Source organism: Orbicella faveolata, unplaced genomic scaffold, assembly GCF_042242905.1.
Source record: "Orbicella faveolata isolate gen_17 unplaced genomic scaffold, um_ofav_v1 contig_2, whole genome shotgun sequence".
NCBI classification, from domain to species: Eukaryota; Metazoa; Cnidaria; class Anthozoa; order Scleractinia; family Merulinidae; genus Orbicella; species Orbicella faveolata.
In genome coordinates, this window is record NW_028301547.1 from 19,071,246 (window position 1) to 19,093,310 (window position 22,065).

General features: G+C 38.8%; 2 protein-coding genes across 3 annotated transcripts; one reads left to right on the top strand and one right to left on the bottom strand.

Annotated features, from left to right (window-relative positions):
- Positions 1–4,922: 4,922 nt before the first annotated feature.
- On the bottom strand, positions 4,923–12,904 carry LOC110058939 (uncharacterized). Of its 2 annotated transcripts, none has more exons than XM_020765609.2 (6): positions 12,798–12,904; positions 10,849–10,949; positions 9,703–9,810; positions 8,530–8,657; positions 8,033–8,184; positions 4,923–6,325 (listed from the first exon to the last, which is right to left on the bottom strand). In XM_020765609.2, exons 1-6 carry the CDS (start codon positions 12,814–12,816, stop codon positions 6,285–6,287), a joined length of 549 nt encoding a protein of 182 aa, XP_020621268.2. In that variant the 5' UTR covers positions 12,817–12,904; the 3' UTR covers positions 4,923–6,284. The 2 variants fall into 2 exon arrangements, with proteins under 2 accessions (XP_020621268.2, XP_020621269.2); XM_020765610.2 differs by lacking the exon at positions 12,798–12,904 and adding an exon at positions 11,021–11,126.
- LOC110058938 (cleavage and polyadenylation specificity factor subunit 4-like) lies at positions 11,176–20,806 on the top strand. The gene is made up of 8 exons (XM_020765608.2): positions 11,176–11,432; positions 12,289–12,492; positions 14,374–14,469; positions 15,262–15,355; positions 15,799–15,931; positions 18,250–18,360; positions 19,207–19,236; positions 19,783–20,806. Exons 1-8 carry the CDS (start codon positions 11,330–11,332, stop codon positions 19,816–19,818), a joined length of 807 nt encoding a protein of 268 aa, XP_020621267.1. The 5' UTR covers positions 11,176–11,329; the 3' UTR covers positions 19,819–20,806.
- Positions 20,807–22,065: the final 1,259 nt, after the last annotated feature.

Genomic DNA, 22,065 nt, shown 5'->3' on the forward strand with positions numbered 1-22,065 from the left:
TTGGAAAATTTTATCACCTCTCTCGTATTAGTAACACTCCAACCTGCTTCTTTAACATCAGCGCCATCTTCCCGAGCCGAGAAGCACCATCTTGCCCTTGCCCCTTGTGTGTGCCGACCCGAAAGCCGTTCCATCCCCTTATCCCTCGCGTTTTTCGCCTCCCCTACCGGCCTACCCCTTCCCCGTTAAGACCCGTTAACACCTCTACGCTGCTACACAGAAGCTGCTCTTGTCACGCAATCATTCCTCGAGTACGGGGTGGAGTACATGACGAGCGGCTAAGTATTTCCCCACCCCCCCCCCCCAAAAAAAATATTCCGCCTCGCGCCGTACTCCCGGATAGCAACCCCTAAAGCCCGCTACGCACTAGCCGACTTTTTGTCGGCCGACAAAAAATCTTCACTTGTCGGCTAGTGTGCGGTAAATTCAGACAAGTCTGCGACAAGATCTGGGCTTGTTGGGCGATATCTGATAGTGCTAGATCCCAAAACGTCTTTTCGGGCCTTGTCGGCTAGTGTGCGGTGGACCAAGACAATTTGTCGGGGCTCGCGCGCGCCTCAAGTCAGTGGAATAGGTGCCATCTTGATTTTGGATGTCTCGGCCCTAAGCCTCGACGCGCTCGACGCGGCTAGTCCAACAAAAATTCGGCTAGTGTGCGGAAAGCTGATGGTCCGACAAATTTTAACCCGATTTGACCCCGGCAAAAAATCTGCAGTTCTACGACAAAAATCGGCTAGTGTACATGTGCGGCAGCCTTAATACATTTCACTTTCGCCTGGGTTTTACGCCCACTTCATGATATGAGAAATTAGGGAGGCTGTAACTCTGTTAATGATCATTACGAAATAAATCTTTTCTGTTTAAGTGTTTGTTTATACGTAACTGTACTAAAGTTACGAGGCGGTACTTTTGAGTTATAGCCATGTAATATTATTGTTATGCTGTTGTTATGGAAATAGCCACTCCTCGTTAAGAAATATCTCATTACTGAGAATTCATTGGACAAGAGCGTAGACGGTGGTAGCAAATTTACCGCGGCAAATCATTGGTCAAGCGCAAGTATTCGATACGCCGCCTTCAAATATGCAGACCGAAAGAAAACTTGATCAAAGCTGATGCACCCTTCCGTTGAAGAGGTTATAGAGCAAAGATTGTTCTCATTCTATTTTTATGACAGACCAACATGGGTTGCACTGTAACACGGTCCAAAATGGCAAGAAACATCGCAGAACGGAGAGAAGAATTTTTCCAGAAGAACTGCATGGCCGAAGAAGGAGACAGGGAGAGGACTAACATTGCGATCAACGTCGTACAAGACATGCAAGAAGAACCCAACAAATCGGCTACAAGAACAGTCGCTGATTTTTCTTGGCTTTCAAACAACACAGCACTGACAGCAGAGCAATCAGCCGCGCAAAATCGTAAAGCTCTGCGGCTGGAGTAAAACCCTCTGGTGAAGAACGAACGCTACTTCTCCTTGCAATGACAAGCGAAGCGGGATTATGAACCTTTAGTTTTGTTTCGCCAATCATAAGGGTCTCAAAGCTATCCTTTTTTTGTTGTTCTGTTTGTGTAGGTATTGTAAAGATTATTGAAAGCGGAGGTCAGGGAACAGATATAGAACTACGATGTATGCCGATAAAAAGATCCTGAAATGATGAGAGGTCCAAAAGACCACTTTTAATATTTTTGGAGGCTATTTTATTTGTTGTGAAATGTTATAAGTATTATCATTGTTGAGCTCAACACGAGAAAATGAGTTGAAAGAATCGAAATAAGTAAGAGAGAAACGACGTATGCCGCCCCAGAAACTGGCGGACATTAATTGAAATATTTTCAACTGCATTTTACCTAAAACAGGAGCAGAATGCAATTAAGTAATGAAAATTGTATTGTGTAATTAAAACATTCTTGCAATGCACGGCCGTTTTGTTTTGGTTTTGTTTTTGCTTTAATTTTGTTTTTTGTTTTTTGTTTTTTTTTTTTCTTGCCTTCATTCATTCTACAAACGACCGGTTGCGTGGTAAATTGAGCTTTGTAAACTTGCGTTTGATGTCTTTCTTGAGGTCAGGGACGACCTATCGATTCGACAGAAAAAAACCTTAATAAAAAATTGAGAACAGTATTTTGCTGTCCGATACATTGCAGAACTATAGCTTTTTCGCATCCACAAGTAACCTGTAGCGGAACACATGCTTGGAAAAATTATTTTGTTTTAGCATGCGAGTTACGTAATACAGGTGTTGTGAGAGAAGGCAAGATGCTCCGAGAGAAGCTCTTGCTCCGAGAGAAGGCAAGATGGTCCTAAACCCCGCGCTGTGATTGGCTACCCGAGACGATGGGGCTCTCTCGCCCGCTCGAGATTCAATACCTGCTGCACTCCACCAGACAATGGTGTTCTTTATGGCTCGATCTTGTTTTCTACCGAGCGAAATATAGCGAGGTCAATACGGCAAGGCCGAAGTTTGAGATTTTCCTGAAAACACCGAATGTTCAAGGATAACAAGTTGTTTATTTATGGCTTTTTGTTTTGTTTTTGCCGGCCAGTAATCAACCCCTTAGAATTAGCCAATCAGAGGGCGCGTTATATAGGCTGCCGATATTTAACAATTATTCCACCAGCACGCGTTGGATATGAGATGGTAGAGACACAATTCAACGAGGTGCTTAGCGCCGAGTTGGCTATAATGATCTCATATCCAACAAGCGCGAGTGAAATAATCGTTTCATTAAAGACGTCCCCAAAATATAGATGACTAAAATATAATAAAAAATAAAAACACCTTAAAAAAGTTACTCGTATGCTTATCATTTGTAGAGCATGGTGTAATGGCTCATATACCATGATGGCTAAGCCAATGAAAGTTCCTAATATAAAATATATAATAATAATTTTGATATTACTTGCCAACTGGCTCACCCTGCGAGCAGAGCCTCTTTTATCTCTTTTTTGGCTCAAAACTGAAGAAGAACTGGAAAAAAAAACAAAAACAAAAAAACAAAAAAAACCACACACACACAGAAAAGGGCACGAAAAGGGCACGAATGGGCAAAATTAAGGAAGGTTAAAAATGATTGCATTCGTTTACACTTGAAAAACAAAAAAAATTGTCCCGTCCTTTTTCAAGTTAAGGTCAATTATTATCATTAAAGCATTATTTAGAAGCTCGGAAATCATCCTTCTTTTTGCCGGTGAATGACTGCTGCTCAGTCAATTTGAAGTTTCCAAGTCATCGTTGACAAAACAAAAAACAAACAACAACAACAACAAACAGAATTACCTAGAAAACAGTGACCTACCCCCTGAAATGAAATGACTAAACTGACCGACGGAAGAAGGATAACGGCAAAAAACATCAAATTAAAAGGAAGATCAAAAACCAACAGAATTTCGTTCAGAAAGTGAAAACACATTTTCAGCACACTGAAAGTAAGCCGGCTATGCATTTCCTTAAAGTTTTGTTACCTTTCATTTTAGTCTTGTCCTGTCTTACCCATATTCTGCTATACTTCATGATCAGTGAACGTGATCTATTCTAAGCAACAAAATTGTAGTCTTAAAATAACAGCCTCGTAAACAAGCACATGGCTTATAATCCTTAGAAACACTATTACTTCAGACCTCCCGTAAACCTTTCTCTTTTGTCACAATTGTCCAGAAAATGGACGACTTTAGAGGAGATTGTGCGAGGAATATATTAAAGCTCTGTCTAGCTCGCTTTCCACTCGTTTTATTCCGAATCAACAAGTGAACGCGCGCCACAAATTTTCCCGCCATTTCACACAATCTCTTCGATCAAAGTAAAGTGTCCGCATTATCCCATCGACCCCGCCTTGTTGGATACAGCTCAAGAAAGGAAAGTTTTGGTTTTCAGTTTCGCGATCACGAAAACAGGGATTTTATATGGGAGAAGAGGATACCGTTTTACAAAAACCTAATTATTTTAATCTACTTATTTGTCACTTAGGGGTAAACCATTTGACTTTGGAGTGATGGTGAAATTTCGAGAAATTGGTGCTCGGATATTTTTTAACCCTTTCATCGACCATAGCAAATTGGGGGGGAATGGCTATGGAACCCGACAAAATCTTTTGTTGTATGTTTTTGTGCGATTTTTTGGCCTTGACCGTGCACGAAACACAACACTTGTTTCACTTCCAACTGAGGAACAAACTAATAGAAACATTTTGGTTACGTTATTTGTGCACAGTGTGTACTCAAAACGAAAGATTGTTCACAGTCGTGGACCTTCCAACATAAATCTTTGCATCTTTGTTTGCTCCTTTGATGTTTGCCGACTTCGATTCAAAGGCAGTTTATTTCTCGATACGTGCGTATGCGTATATTTTTCTCCGTGTAACATGCTTTTTTAGGCTCACTCAACCTGCGTAAACTTTAACTTTCAGCAGTGGTCGTCTATATGAATTATGTTTTGGTACAACTTTTCTGGCAGCTCTTCCCTCAAAAGTCCAATGGCCCACCCCTTAGGGTGCATAGTTTGAACTGGAACACGTTCTAACTACTCGGAAATGCGCGCTTTTCCTACTACGTCTCTTTCTGGTGTACTGTCTTTCTGCCTGTTCAAACTGAGTCCTAAATATTATCAGTCAAAATGTTCTCACAATCGAGATACTTTGAGAAATTGAACAGAAACAACTTTTCGCGAGCTTTTCCTATATTTTTAATATTTCAATAATATTGTCGCAGTAACTCTCCCTCATGGAAATCTCTGAAAGTCGCAGAACTTGTCAGCTAAAGCGCGCTTGTTTCTCGTAATCCGGGTTTGAGCCAGCTAATGCAAAACACTTGAAGAGCGAATTCACTGATTTGTTGTCATGTGGTACAAGTTATGTTCAACTTGGTATCAACAGCTTGAAAAAAACAAGTGCAAACCGATATAGTAATACACTCGCTAAGAAAGTTGCAACCACAACTTAAGTCTGCTTTATTTAAAGTCATGAAACTATTGGTAAAAAGTATCGTATTTCCTCGAATAATTGCCGCCTCTCGATCAGTCAAGCCCCTCGAATAATTGCTTCTCTAAGCGGGGATTATTTGAGATAATCCCTACACACCCTTGAATAATGGACCCCGTCCCCCACTAACCTAGCGTTCACCAACGTCCTTGAATAAGTAATCTATTTGTACACATAACCATAGCAGTTGAGGTTGAACTCTACCGCCGAAAATATGGATAACGAAAACTAGTCACTTAGAATGCCCCTGTTCAGTTTACATGATATGATGTGATTATTTTAAGTGAGAAAATAAAAAATATTCGTATTCCCCTAGCTATTATTCGAGAAAATACGGTATTCCGGTTAGATGGTCTAAGGAAAACGATATCGCAAAGATATAGCAAATACTTTGGACACAACATAGCTCTGTGTGATCTCTGGAAAGTGTATTCACTATGTCATGGTTGCACAGTGTTAGAAGATATGACATTAGTCTCTCTCACAGGCGTTGCGTGAAATCCCAAAATAAAAGCTAAGAAACAGACAACCGAGAAATGTGATGTGCCCTTGACATCTTCTTGTTGGTTTTCCACACAACTCAGCCAATCAGAGTCCACAACTACAAGTGCCACATTTCTGCAATCTGTTTGTTTCTTTTCCAAACGTCTCAGCCAATTAGAGTCCAAATCCAAGTGGTGCAACTTTCGTAACATCTTTTTGTTGGTTTTCAACACTTCTCAGCCAATGAAAGAGTCCACAACTACACCTGTCGCATCTCCAACATCTTATTGTTGGTTTTCCGAACTTCGCAGCCAATTAGAGTCCAAAACCCCAGGTGCAACGTTTGTGACATCTTTTTGTTGGTTTTCAACACCTCTTAGCCAATGAAAGAGTCGAGTTACACCTGTCACATCTCTGACATCTTCTTGTTACTTTTCCAAACTTCTCAGCCAATTGGAGTCCAAAACCTCAAAATATCTTTTTGTTGGTTTTCCACACTTCTCAGTCAATGAAAGAAACAACAAATGTGTAGCCAGTTTACCAGCACGTGATAACTCGGCTGCTTTCTGTGCTTTGGTTTCCTATTGGATGTATCATTAGGAAAACCAACATAAAGATTTCAAAAATTACTTTAAAAAAACTCTAGGAAGTTGTAGTAAAGGGAGCGTTTCAATGTATATGCAGCTTTACAAGGAAATGGTTACAATCTGTTGCTGTATATGAAATATAACATTATCCCCGACTACAGTGTCCGCTCGTGCCCATTCAGTTCTGCATGCTTGAATTATCCGTAAGAGAGACAGCTGGGCCTTTATTACCATCTGTTATCGCTTTGTGTTTTTTGTCACCTCAGCAGCTTCTTTCGCTGTGAATGAGGAAAAAAGACACCATTAACCCAAACTCCAGAAACAAGAAAACTAAATAAAATCTAAGAAGAACTTCACACTACATGCAACTGAATTAGACTTATCTCCTTAAATAATGTAAAGAAGATTAAGGAATTACCGGTACTAGCAAATTGACTATAATTTAGAGTACATAATAAAACTCTATTTATCCAATTTATCCAATAGGATAAAAGCAAATGTGAGTCTCCATGGCATTTATTTTTAGGGACATTAGACAATATGGGTATGACCCCAGGCTTTTAGCCAGATGGGCGTCCAGGTATCCTGTGGAAGGCCACTTATTAATTAAAAGAAAATTGTTTTATTTTTCATATGTTGCCTTATAAACTGTTCATTTGAGCAGGCCCTATAGCACATTTTGGACGGCCACTTTTTAAATCCTAGCTAAAAGCCTACATGAAGCTAAACCACTACCCTACTCCAAAAACAAGAGACTAAACAATCTAGTTGTCATTTTCTCAGGGTCAGTAGAGTGGGCAAGCATGTGAGTGTGCAGGGATGTTTTAAGCTCTCCAGATGACAGTTCACTCTTGAAGGACAAGTACTGAGATATAATTTTCTTTAAGATGTTAATGCTTAATATATTTATTTAGATGCTGGGTCTGGCCGTTTTACTTCATACATCAGGAAATGTTGAGGAAAAGGTTGTTATTATTCATCGTGGTAGATGCAATAATAAAGTGTATTATCGTTTGTCTCACGATGTAGTCACTGAGATGTAGATCGCGACGTTTCGACTGCTTACTGCTAGTCTTCTTCAGGCGATAAGGTCTACTGATTGCATGGTATCATTTATATCACAAATGGTACAACAGGATAAACTGGTACAACAATCGCTGGTACAACAGCGGAACACTGAGGAACAGCTCCTCGCCCAAACAATGGAACAATAGGAGAATCAAAATGCACCAATCACAGCCGACCTTTGTGATATAAATGATACTGTGCAATCAGTCGACCTTATCGCTTGAAGAAGACTAGCAGTAAGCAGTCGAAACGTCGCGATCTACATCTCAGTGACTACATCGTGAGACAAACAATAATACACTTTATTATTACATCAGGAAATGTTTCTTCTTTCACAGATATCATACTAATCTTTGTCAAGTTGCAGGAGTTTGAACTTGCTATACAACAACATAAATTGCAATAAACAGATAAATTTTTTAGCACCAAAGTCTACAGAGCTGAACTTATTACAAGTCTATGTTAGCAGTTATTGTTTGTTTCAAAAGATATTTTGATATCACTCAAACCTGTGGGATATCAGAACAAGCTTTTGAAAGCACTTTGCGCAGACAGTCTGTAGCGTTGGTGTAGACTGTACTGTAAGAGTCAATTGTCTTGCCTAAATACACAACATAACAACTCCAGCCAGAATTGGAGTTATGAGTGCTTAATTAATATTTAGAGTCCTGGCCCCAGTTGTTCGAATGCTGGATAACGCTATCCACCGAATAAATCACTATCCAGTGGATAAGTTTTAACAAAACCTGCTGGATAGTGATTTATCCGGTGTATCGCGTTATCCAGCATTCAAACAACCCAGGCCAGTATGTTCAATAACCATTAGGCCACAACTAAGTAAGTAACTGAGTGAATGTACTACAAGTTCCTGTCCCAAGATATTAATACAAATTTTATCTGTTTACATTGTAGCATACCTTTTTTCTGTTCCTCTCTTTTCTTAGCTGCATCTTCTCTCTGTTTCCTAATAACTGCTAGTCGTGCCAGGTCAGCTCGAGCCTGATCTGTCTTGCCCTCCTCTTGAAGTTTTCTTTGCCGTGCTGCATTACGTTGCCTGGCAATTTCCTCCCTGAAAACCAAAGAAAAAGGAATTGTACCACAAAATTTAAAGTGATTAAGTCAAGAAGTTTTATAATATTAGTTTTCAGTGTCAACTGAATGCCAGGAACTTGTCCTGTAATCCAGCCAAGAGAAAACAAGCATAATTTTTGGTCCCTGCAAAAAGTCCTGTCTATATGTGCAAACACCTATCATTCACAGTTAAGTGGTGCTTAGTCTTAGTAATAAACTTTGCACAGTACATAATGTTTTCATAGTTATGAAAGTGAGTAAATATTTTCACTGTTGTTAGCTCTAGGCATTTTTTTTATATTCAGCATGTGATACAATACAGTAACATTACTGCTGACAATACCTTTCTCTCCGAGATAATTGTGAGCTGGTATCATCATTTAGTTGTACGTCTGATGCCTTCTTCATTTTTTGAGCCACTCTGTTGGGGTTTTCTATTTCTATAAGACCACTTACACCTTTGGGTTTCACCTGCAATGAGAAAAAATTAAGAACTTGTCAATTGGTACCGCAATCTGTACACACTAGTTATGCAACACTTGTGATGGAATTTCCCAAGAGTCGCTGGTATTTCCTCAGCATACACATGCCGTTAGGTGAGTGTAAGGGTAAAGTCTGCATACGAGCCAAGTGGCCCACCGAGCCAGAGCTTATCCCGGTTTCTGTAGAATGAAGCGACTAGGAGTATTTCTACTCCCCCTAGATGGCATGCTAGTCCATTGCAGGGTTACCCCCAGCATTAAGTTCGCCGTTAACCATTTATACACCTGGGTGGAGAGAGGCACTATGAAGGTAAAGTGTCTTGCCCAGGAACACAACACAATGTCCCTGGCCAGAGCTCGAACCCGGACCGCTTGATCTGGAAACGAGCACACTAACCATGAGGCCATCATGCCTCCCGGGTTAGGTGAGTGTGTATACCAAGAAAATACAAGTGACAATTGGGACTTTCTGTGGTATACTAAGAGAGAGTGTTGCATAACTATTTTATACCATGCCATAGAAAATACAGTGGCCAACACAGTCAATGTGAAAAAAGCGTAGCACATGATGAGGAGGTTGGATGTAACACCATCAAATAAACAATGGCTTTCCTGTATTCTGATTGGCTGTAATTTTTAGGGCATGGTGCTGGTTTCATCCCTTTACAGATGCCACTACCTTGTACACAATATCACATTAAAAATCTATACCTGCTCTAATATGTAATCACAAAAGACCAAAGGACATGGTGAAACTAAATCAAGATGGTGGAAACCCTTTCATTGATTGGCACAAGGGCCTTCTGTGATGCCAAACAAGGAGGGCAGATCATGTGACATACAATGCTTGTACACGGAAACCAAACAGGAAAATCTAAGATGCTCAACATAAATTTTGAGCCATGCTCTTGAGAGATAATTGCAATATATGATCAACATTTGATCATATAAATATGTTAATTTGCGCTATAAAAATATTTATTATTATTATTATTATTATTATTATCATTAGTATTAGTATTATTATTTATTACCTCCTCTTCATCACTCTCTGAATCCTCGTCACTGTCAGATGCAGGTTTATCAGCAGCAGCTGCACCTTTTTTACCCTCTTCATCTGAGTCTTCACCTTCTTTCTTCTCCTGAGAAAAGAACATTGACAAGCACAGGTCAACCAACACTTTCTCCTTTACAGAATGTATGAAAAATGATTAAAATAAATTTGTTCTAAGGTAGCCTATTTGCTGAAACTTTAATTAAACAGTACACTATGTGCCATAAGTCTATGCTGAATAGATAATTTGGACACGTTACAGCAAATTATTTCAGCCACATTATGTTTATCTCGTGTTATTGTACATGTACCAATCAAAGACTGTTTGGTTGCTGAAATGAAGACTTCTTTTATCAGTCAATAGAAAAATTTGAAGAAATAATAATTTGACAATACTTTCATTTTCTGACAATAACAAAAATACTTATTATTTCTCGCAAACCCAGGGGTTAGGCAATTTGACCAGCTGCGAGGACAATTTTACCTGCCTGGTTTGACCATCTACAGGAAAGTTTTTCTTATAAAGAAGTTGTAAGTTCAAACACCCACAAACAATGCTTAAAAAACACTAACAGCTGGTGCAAACAGTCTGCCTGAGGTCTCGTTTTGATAGAAAGTCAAAGAGGAGATTTCTGTTCTCTAGATTTAAAAATAGTGGTTTTTCATGGATAGTTTTTGTTATGAAGTCATGGGGAAGCTGTAATCATTTGGCACTGATAAGTAGCAGCTTCCTGCATTGACAAATTATAAAAACGTATCATGATAAATAAATCATCAGTTAAGCATGCAATAACAGTTGGCTTACCACTTACAACTTTCAAAGTTCTATATGATTAGCAATTAATAGGACACTATGTCAGCTTATTACACCAAACAACTCACTGAAGCGAAGAAATAAATTCTTCATAATACATCTGGGAAACGAGAAGTTTGTGTTTTCTCCTTTTAATGTAAGTGCATGTAAGCTTAGGTATGAATTAAGCTTAAGCTCAAATGCTTGAAAATGTCCGAAAACATGATATCGTCATGATCAAAATGATAAGGTCTATTTCCGTTGTTTCTTTGAACCTATTTAAATACTTTTGTCCAATAGAAAGCTTAAGATGGCACACATAGATCCCTTTACCCTCCACTCCTGTTCCCGCTTTTCTCTTTCCATCTCCATCCGCAGTTCCTCTGCATCAGTAAAATGGCGCCGTCTTCCTTTATGATGTACTTTTCCTCGACCTAACACAGCCAAAGAAATCTAATTCAATACCCCAAATAGCAAATAAGAACGAGTAAATACGAACAATTACCTCCTCGTTTCGACATTTTGGTCCAAATTAAAATGACTACACGAGAATTATTGGCGAAATTATTCAAAACGCTAACTATTCAAAGGAAATGAAAATGTGTATAAGCCCACGAAACAGGTCAGCGTGCATATGTAGCCAAGCACCCTGGCCTTTTTCGTCCTCCATGTTTGTTTTGTCCCGTCCACCATGTTTGACAAGACAACCATGTGGTAGTTTTCGCCGGAGTTTTCGTAAAGAAAGAACGTTAATATTCGGTCAAGGCACTCTCAGAAGAACTTGAATGGACTAAAGCTGTTGCTCTGTGTGAAAATGGAGGAAATAGTTGCAAGCGTGGCGGATCTCAAGTTCGAGATTGAGGCTCAAATGTACAACCAAGTTGGAGTGCAACCGCTTCCTTTCCCGGGAATGGACAGTACCATTCAAACGCAGCTTGATTGCTCTAGCCTTAGTTTTGCTTTTTATGTATTTATTATTGAAAAAGTTGCATGCTTGATCCGATTCTTATCCTCCTTCCTGTTTTAATGCTAATTTTTGTTTGGCCTCTTTCCTGACTGAAATTTTTTGATGCTTGATTAAACGTTCGATTTTACGCTAAATGTAGCAAAAACCCTTTATTTAGGATTTGAACTCAGAGCTACTGTGGAATAAATGCAGGTAGTGGTAGACTAGGGCTCAACTTTGAGGGAAAAACCTTGGTGCCTGCTGGCCCATAAGTTTTTAGATTTGGTCGTTAGCTAAAGTAGTTTAGTAAAAAGGGTGAAAAGTCAGTCACCAGTGAAAAAAAATTGGTTGCATTGGCAACTCCAGTGGTTGCAACGTCCAGCTGTGCGACTGGAACTCAAACCTAGGACTGCTGGAACGGTCAGCATGTCGACTTGCAATCCAGTGGTCCCAGTCTCAAGTTCTGCTCTGACTTCTACCTGGATTTGTTTCACGGAAGCCCGTGGTTCAAATCCTCAATCAACTGGTTTGTCTCTGGTCAGCTGGGATTCTTAACAATGTTATTTTCGTGAACTAAAAGTGACACTGCATTTGTAAATCATCTTGGGACTTAAAGGGTTTGGAAAAACTGGCCAGAGAAATGGTATGATAAACCGAAATATTTCCCTTTTTAAGATTTTTTTTTTTTGGAGTGGGGGCGGGGGGAATTTGAAATTACACTTGATCAAGTTTAAGTGTATTTTATTTGGTGAAAAACTTAATTACAGATTTAAATGACAGATTTTGCTCGTTGTGTTCTTTTTCTCTTTTGATGCTTTGTTCTACAGAGTCTGGAGCGGCAGTGTGTGAATATTTTATGAGGAATATGTGCAACCGAGGACCTCTCTGTCCCTTTAGACATACCAAGGGTGAAAAGACAGTGGTGTGTAAGCACTGGCTCAGAGGTCTGTGCAAGAAGGGAGACCAGTGCGAGTTTCTTCATGAGTATGACATGACAAAGATGCCTGAATGTTATTTTTACTCCAAGTTTGGTGAGTTTTTTTTGATGCTGTCAGGTTATTATCAACATTGTATGCTTGCTGACTTTTTATGAATCACAGGTGTGAGAACCTGGTTAGACTGGAGTTTTGAAAAAGACCCAATTATAATTTATTTTAAGATATCCGGAGATATTAGAGGACATTTCGGAGATTTTTGAGGGGCTTTGAACTAGGGCTGCAACAATACAATTTCTCACGATACTATACATATCTTGATACAAGTGCCACAATATGATACACATTACGATACATCATTACATACAACTGACAGGTGACATAATCTTATTCTAACTTACTTAACTGTTTTGAAATCATTATTTCTTGAGACAATCTTGTAGAAGAACTGCGAAGAATGGACAAACCATGTGTTTTGTCTGTAGGCACACAAGACTGTGTCAGCTGACAACTAATTGGAAATGCGCATGCTTTTTTGCTGCCGTCTTGAAATATACGTGACCTGAGCAAAGCAATACAAAGCAAAGATGGAACTTTTTTTTCTCTTTCCCGGGTCCCTTTGGTTAATAAATAGCTCTGAAAGGACTTGGGTAAGGAGTCGTAAAAGACAGTTATTTCTGAATGTTGATTTTTTTATTCATGAAGAATCACAATATCATAATATCGTGATATCTTGTCATAATATCAATATTTGTATCGTGCCAAAAAATATAGCGATTCACTGGTGCATCGGTGTATTGTTGCAGCACTTCTTTGAACATATTTTTCTGGTCCCAGTCCCAGGTTGTAGTTCATATAAAATAGCGTGGTTGCCAGACTTTTCTCTTGAAAATCGGAGAATTGGGGAAAGTGGTACATCATTTAAATAGACTTTTCTCTCTTCTATTGGTTTGAGTTAAAATGTTTTTTTTGAAAGTGTGCAAGTTAAGCTGTAATGGCTCGAGTAGTTCAGCTAGGTAGTGTGAGACTTAGTCCTTAGGCTTGAGGGGGAGTGAGATTAAAGTTTTTGACCCAACATGTGTGAGACTCATGCCCAAGGTCTCCAAGTTGGCAGGTATAACATTACTCACAGGATAAATAAGTATAATAAATAAATATAAGGAAATTTTGCCCCACTGTTATTGGATGTTACTATTGGAATGACCTTCCTTTATCTATACGTAACTTAGCAACTAGAAAACGTTTTTATAAAGCACTCTTCCAGTATTATTATGCTCCGTATTAATTAATTCATACCTCTTCCTCTCCTATGTTAAGTTAACTTTTTTAGCCTAATTATTATTGTCAATTAAGGGCACAAGGGCATCTAATTAGCTTGCTATATTTTTGCCCTTTTCCATTTCTCCTCTTACTTGTTTACTTTATATTTATCTTTGTAATTTTAGAATGGAATAAATGAATAAAATGAAATGAAATGAAATAGATAAAGAAATAGTCTCCCAGCTAAGATTTTCATTGAGTCAGTCACCATTTTTTGCTAGGGTCCTGGAACAAAATTTTCATCCCCAATCTTTTGCAATGTCTTTAATGTGAGGCTACCAAGCTTCATGTTTACAAGATGTTCGGCACAGTACACAGAAAGAGAAGGTGCTCAAAACAAGATTTTATTTCAATTAATTTACTCATTATAGTGGCACCGATACTCAAAGTAGTCAGGAATTTATTCCATTTACTTTTCATTTAGACGGTTTGATATGGTTCAGATATCAAATAATTGTATGTGTGCAACCTAGAAACTTTTCATTGTCCTTTTATACCAAGTGATCGCCTTCCAAAATCCAGCTGGCCATCACTTCTTTCTCAGCCGGTGAATTTCATGGGCAGCTGACGCTTAGTGACAACCCTGTACTCATAGATCGCAACAAAATCTGAAGCACTGGTTTTCTTAGCTATCATTGTTATTTTACTTTATTCTAGGGGAATGTAGCAACAAGGAATGTCAGTATCTTCACATTGATCCTGAGTCTAAAATAAAGGACTGTCCTTGGTATGATAGAGGATTCTGCAAGCATGGTAGGGCGATAAGTATTAAGCGAATATTACTTGTCTTGCACTTTGTTTAATGTTATCTTTCTCTTCCCCGCAGGAGTATGTATGGGTTATTGAGCAAGTTTGTGGTCAAAATGGCTTGATGTTAGTCAAGTTTTTTTGTGTGTTTATGGACCAAGATGGAGTCGAGGTCCATAAACTTGCAAAAAGAAACAAGACCAATATACTGCCATCTTGACTGAACAAGCTTGACCAATAAAAAAATTATTATAATATGGCTTTTGGGGAGATTTTTCTTGCAAGACACAGCAGGTAGTCCCGAGCGGGCAAGATAGCACCAACTTGCCTGCTTGGGTAGCCAGTCATAGCACAGGGTTTGTTTCATCTTGCCTGCTCATGGAACTAGCCATGTAATAAAATGATTACATGGATACTACACTGTAGCATTTTTTCTGTTATGTTAAATGTATGTTACATTAACTCTAGTCAGTCTTTATTGCCCTCTCTTTCTGGATTTAAGTCATTATGCAAATGAGGAAAACTAAAGACTTACGAATGGATAGAGCATCATAGGCTAATCTACCCAACCTCAGAGATGGGGACCTGGGGATGAGTTTATTACTCAACGTTGTTTGACGTTGTACATGTTTTGTTCTCTCATCATTCAGTGACAAGAATTAGAGATTAAACATGATCTGTCACAGGGGTGGGGGCTTACTTCACAAGGGGACTTGTTGGAACTACATTGTAGGATACTAGTTACTGTTTGTCAAACCATTATAACAATATTAGCATGTTGTTTAATCCCTTGATCAGGTCCCAGCTGCAGACATCGACATGTTAGGAGGGTTCTTTGCCTGAACTACATGTGTGGATTCTGCCCAGAGGGTCCCAAATGTAAACATATGCAGTAAGTTGAATTGTACTAAGTAAAGATGTATTAACTTGATACTGACATCGTCATTTTTGCAAGTCATCGTCTTTATTACTGTTTGCAAGCATGATCTACATTAGTTAGGATATTAAACTTAACTCAATTTGTCCCTCATCCATCATCAAACCGGTGTTACAATCAAACTCTGTTTTCTGTGGTTTCTGTGGTTGAAGATCTCACTTGTGATTGGTTATAAAACAATAAACAATCCAGACATACTTTAGGTGTTCAGGGTTTTCTGAGTTTGACTGTAGTTTATCAGCGAACATTTTGTGGTATGTTAGCAAACATTTGAAATTTTATCATGTAGGGCTTGATTCTCAATGGTACAAGTATTATTTTGGCAAGTGAAATTTTGGCATCTCTTGTCAAAGTCTGCAAATTAAGTTCACTTATTGTAATTTATATTTTTGTCTTAGTCCCAGATTTGAGCTTCCAGTGAAGGATGAGGGAGGTGAAAAGAAATCCATGAACATCGTATGTCATTACTGCAATCAGCCAGGTCATAAAGCCTCAGGCTGCCCGTCCAATCCACATAAAGAAAACTTTAAGGTTAGCAACTAACAAGCACATGTTGTACTGAATAGGTAGATGCATATGTCGGCAACCAGCATGAGCACAATTACCCCATTGTGAAGAGAAACCATACTAAGCAAAGGGGAAATCACTGCCAAAATTGAATTGATTTTGGTCTCTAACTGTATAACTATACCCGACCGTCAATATTGACACGTTTGGACTGCTCACCATGCCAGATCACAAATTGCTTCAAAAACTTCTTCCCATCTTCTCAGAAACAAGAAAATATTATAAATTATTATTTAATAATAATTATTGTAAGACAGCAAGTAATTTGAGACACAGTCATGGAAGCTTGAGAATGTATGGTTTGGCTGTACCACATGAAGAACTTTTTTCATGACATGTAAGAAATGTGATCCTGTGGAAATTATAGATAAGTGCACTATGCATGTCATAGGAATTATTTTAAGGTAACACAATACCTTTGGTACCTGCGTTGTTTTTAAGGAAACTACCGCAAACGTTTTATCAATAGAAAGGTTATGAGCTGTATCCAGAATTTGGAAAAAATATCCACTGTTTTGGCCATGCCTTTGTTGAGAAGAAAGGAGCCGAGAAACAGAAAATGACCAATTGTCATTCCACCGAATTAATTGGGTATCAAACGCAAGCAGGGATGTTTAAATACTGCACAGTGTTAATCAGCAAGCATCAATCTCTCAAAGTATGTCAGGGTTTTCCTGCATTCTTATTGGTTACCTTTTTATAGACCTGTAAAGTTATAGCATCAGATAATTTGCCAACCGTCTTGCGTTTGCTGCCGTCATAAGATTAATATCCATGATGTAAAAAATCCCCCACACTCTTTTGTTCGTCAATGCTTAGGCAATGTCTTGGCCAAATTTCATGAAAATCTGCCAATCCTATATACCTTATTAATTCATTTAAAGAGACACCATTCTCGTGAAAAACTATTGCAAGTTATTGCTGTCTGAAAGGTTGTTAACATGTCACGCCTTTGCTCGGATTTATGTCAACAGTATACGCCACCATCCAATGAAATCATGACACCCCTAGCGTTCACAGCAAGCAAAATGATTTTCATGGCAATTTCAAGGCAATAATAGTGTAACAGTCAAATTCTCCATGTTGAACTTCAGCGTGCATTTATAGAGCTGTCTTCACTACTCGTGAGAAATAGGGAAAATCAAGCGAAATTAGCTTGGCAAGAGTACAGGTACCAGTATGCACAATTCCCTGCTGCGGTTGGTCAAAGTTTTCTTCTTGTCTAGTTAGAGAAATGCCACTTTTGCCTTCTTCTTAGGACCTGGCTTCGATTTTTTCACTGCCTGAGGGCTTTTGTCTGCCTTTTTTAGCACATTTCATGACCTCAATAAGGAGTGATAGGTACATTGTTGCATGGAATAGTGAATTTTAAATTCGAGAACACACCTGTGAAATATTGTGTAAACAATAAACTGCTAATGAGGCCCTTGAGATAAGAGCTACTGGAGAAGTCCTTAGTGCAAAAAAGTTGATGTGCTATGACTAATAAGGATTATGACACTTAACTGTTGTATTAACTTCTTTTCTAAATAACTCAGGTGCGTTTTAAGATTTTACTTTCATTTTTGCGGGAAATGTTAGATTTTATAGTGACCTTTTTGTTCTGCTTAAAAAGAAAAAAATAATATTCAGTTCCAAAAAAATATCCGTACTCCCCCCGCAGAAGGGATTGGAATTTCCTGGGGGGTGGGGGGCTCTATGAGACCAAAAAATTTAAAGAAATGTATGAAGCTCAAAGGGAATTTCCAGAGGGGCGGGGGGGACTGTGGGGAAATTCCCTTCCGTGGGGGAGGTATGGATATTTTTCTGGAATGACACAATTCGACAAAAGTGGCACTCCTAAGGTATTGTGTAACCTTAAGGTACTGTTTCTGTTTAAGAAGTACACTTTGTCTTGTGATCCCAGGACTACAAACTCTTACGAAGTGTGGTTTTCCACTGGCTGAGGAACAAATGAAACAGAAAACATTTTTCTCACACATGGCTGGGAGTCTGAGTACAAGTGTGGGGGATGTCAGGTCACATGGCTTGTACAAGGTTCAGTTCTTGTTTTGCCATCTGCCATTGCCAGACATGCCCCACCCACCCACCCGTGAAGTATTTTTAGAGTGTATTAAGTTGAAGTGAATTTATTCTCTAGCCACTATTCTTGTGCTGTTGTGAGACAGCTATTTTAATAAGGGTCAGGCTGCATAGTTTGGCTTGGCATGGCTCCCAGCAATGTGTGAGAATTTTTACTCAGTTGGGATGAGCCATCATGTGTTATGTTTTTCTCCCTACAGAACTTTGGTAATCAGAGCAATATAAACATTGTACCAGTCACAACAAATGCTCATATTGAAACTGAACGACCAATGATGAGACGGCCACTGGAATCAGTTACATGCTACAAGGTGGGTGCCTACACCATAGATTAACTTTTTGAGGTGCAATTTGTATTTGATTGAACAACCATTGACACCTCATGTCTCAAGCTAAAAATATACTTGAAAATAAAAAAAACATTTTCTTAGAACAAAACAAAACATTCAACTTAAACCACCCCCCCCCCCCCCCCCAAAAAAAGTTCTGACTCAGGTGTACCTTTTTCTTGTTGAGTCAGTGTGCAGGCCATACTGGGAGAATAGATTGCCTGAGAAATGTCTAAGAGAGATGGGGGGCAATATTCCACCAGTTAATAAGAAATTTATTATTTTGCTGTAACAGTTGTGAACATTTTTAATGCCCCATTTTTTGCAAGCCAGCTGAGTGTTTACATCGCTCATAATGCCTTTGGGTATTACAGAAAAATCCAGCCCTGAGTATTAGCATCATGTTAGAATGTAACAAGCTTTAGGCATTAGAAGACACATTAGAAGCTTAAAGAAGCCATTAGAATGCTTTCGCTCTTCTGAGAGCACAGGACAAGAGTTTTAAGATGAGAAGTAATTCAAATGAGACGATGCTTTGCCAATTTGTTTTTGCATTCGTGAAGATAACAGCTTGTCATATCCTCAGAGAAAAGGCCAATTAATGCAAGCAGGCCATTTTAACATTAAAACGTGCATACAGAATGGATCTATATCTGATTGTGATAATAGATATTGCAAAATGCTTGATTCTCATGGGTTCTCCACAAATAGCCGTTCATGAACATTACCCTGTTAAGTAAATTCAAGTGCATTTAGTTGCCTCATGAATGGCATTCTGTCCAAGAGATTACGTTTTATAATATTCTGTTATTGTTCTATTTTGTTTAGTGTGGTGACAAAGGACATTATGCAAACAAGGTAAGTTTACACAATATTCTCTTTTATAATAATTGTGTTGTATAATCGTCACATTCACAAACATCAAGTTTTGTTGTTATTGATCCCAAGTTTATTTTTTATCATTTGAAACAGCTATTTTTTGTGGTCTTGCGAACTGTTTTTTTTTTTTCTTGTGTGCGTGTGTGTGTGTGTGCCAAAATTGTAAAATTTTGATTTTCTTTGAGCAAGCATCACAGGTATACCACGTTCACTGCATCGTTGTATGATATGTTTTCAACACAAAGAAAGCAGAGGAGGGCGTTATTATTGTATTTCTTTTCTGTATCTCTAGCTGCTGGATATTTACCTTGCATACTCGTACAAGACTTACAAACTCTTATACATGTATTTACATTGTTTTGCAATATCCTATAAGGACTAGCTTGGTGTAAAACCTGTGCCTGTATGTATGTATCACGATTCATCTCTGAAAAAGCTGAAGCGGGATTTTAAAATGGTTTTTATCCTTACTAAAAGTCCTAAAAGGCTAATCTAATAAAATGTGTTTTGTTTTTGTTCTTCCAGTGTCCGAAGTCCAGATCAGAAGTGATTGGATTGTAACGGAGATGCAGTCTTTTTATACAGTCATTCTGTTTGGCAGTTTATACATTCAGAACTAATCTTAGATGGACGGAAGGGGGAGAGAGGAGGAACACGTTGCTTCCCCTTCTTTCTCGCGGTTTTTTTTCTCTCTACCCTTTCCCCGTTTACACCTGCAACGCAGGCTATTTTTCAGAGGTACAAAATAACTTCAAATAAAAGGAAACTCAAAAGAACAGATTTATGAGGTAGAAACACTCCAAAGCGAGAAAGTAAACTGAAAATGTATAAGGTTAGTTATTTGTGAGCAAGATTGAAAACGCTTTCGAAGGAAGTGCCGATGTCATTCGTATTCTTTATTTTCTGGTAAATAAATGGTTGATTGTTGTTGTTATTGTACAACTTGGAAAAAAGAGTAATTTGTTAAGATTCACTGTATGATCCTTGTGGCAAGGGTTTTTTTTTTTTGTATAAAATTGTAGTACGGGCCACAGACGGCATAGCCTATTTAATACGCAGACGTTCTTATTGCTTGTCACGCACTCCTACAATGCGTGACCAGTCCAAAGAGCGTCTACATAGGAGCTACAGACGAAATCTCAAACTGCGCTCTCGTCTGACAGATAGCCCATCTGTGCTCTTGAATTTGAACCTGTTCGGTCCTGTTCTAATTCCGATGACAGTCAAAGAATTGTTACTCGTCGTTTAACATGCAATTGATGGTCGTCGGAGCTGAGAATGCTTGTGTTCAAACTCTTGTGCGTCAACTTTTGAAACTTGCCTGCGTTTCTGGCAGTTTTCTTGCGTGTTGCGAGCAGCGCAGGCCACGACTAGAAATATTTATATATTATTCAAACTACGCCCAGTAGCCTTAACTATACAATCTATATTTTTGAAAACGAAACGACATTTGTCCGGTCATTTTTCCGCATAGCCTTTGACGATGGCATAGGTTTTGGAAGCAAAGAAAATAAAGATTCACTAAAAGTGAACTGATACCTGGAAAAATTACAGGAGGATATGTGTTCTTTTAGAATTAGTGCATCTTAGGGGTGAAAAACGTTTTATAAGAGTGGATTCACTGGTTACTTTGATTGACGCACCATGATCCGAGCGATCTTGGATAGGATCCGGATCATCCCAAAGAAAGGCACTGCAAGTAATTTTACAGGGGTCCTCAAACCAAGATTATAGGAAACGGATAAGTAGGGATCCAGTGTGCCTAGGTTATTGTAGTTATCTGAAAATGCCATTTTCTATGGAACGCATGTATAACAGGGTTATGGCTCTGTCAAATCCCCCCAGACGTTTGAAGGGTTTTTGTGATTTTTTTTTTTTTTTTGTCAGAAATGGTTTGGACCTCAGGGCGGAGTTTTCCGCATACCGCAAGAAGAACACGCGGGGAGACGCTTAATGAAGGGGTGGGGGGGGGGGGGGGGGGGGCTTATTTAAATTTTTCCAAATCGTGGTTAGATATGATCGGGTGTTTTTTGTAATATGTATGTGTCAGTCCCTCAGAAGTCTCGGAAGGATCCTGTCTCTCTTGAAGAACTACATAAATGATAACCTCTTTATTTAGCCGGTCTAGGCCCGCTGCACAAGGTTGTTTGGGCTTTAGGTAATGAACCAGTAGATCTTCAGTACCATCCGTTGCGACGGTCAATGTGCAGTGCTTGAATGAGTCGATAATCACTTGCTTGTGATTGAACACGACCAAAACTATAGTCATAGTAACTTTTCTTGGGGAAACGTGCAATGAGGTTTACCCTATGTAAAGCGCTAACCTATACATCCTTTGTTGTCTCAGTACTCTTCCATAAACCAGGGGAAGGGGGGCGCTTATTGGAGGAAATCGGGGTGGGGCTTACTTTAAACTTCGGACCGATAGGAGGCCGGGGTTCTTATTCGATTATTAAGGTGGGACTTAACCTAAAAACACACTATGTTTCAAACATTTTCTCGTGGCTAAGAGTTAACTCCAAACCATGGCAAAGTATACATTTTTAAAAAGCTCAAAGAGCAAAGATTATGGAAAAAATATTTGTGTACCCTATAACTGTATTGTAACCTGACACAGGCTGATTAAATCTGCCACCTGCTAGGGAATGCCAGGGCTCGCTTGAGAAAAGATAACTCCTGCAAGAACTGATCAAAAGGAATAATTTTTACATTTTTTAAAAGAAGACAAAGAGCTTGCTGGCATAGGCATAGAGATTTTTGAAAAGTTAAAAACACGTGAAATGATAACCAGTTGTCTGATACAGAAAA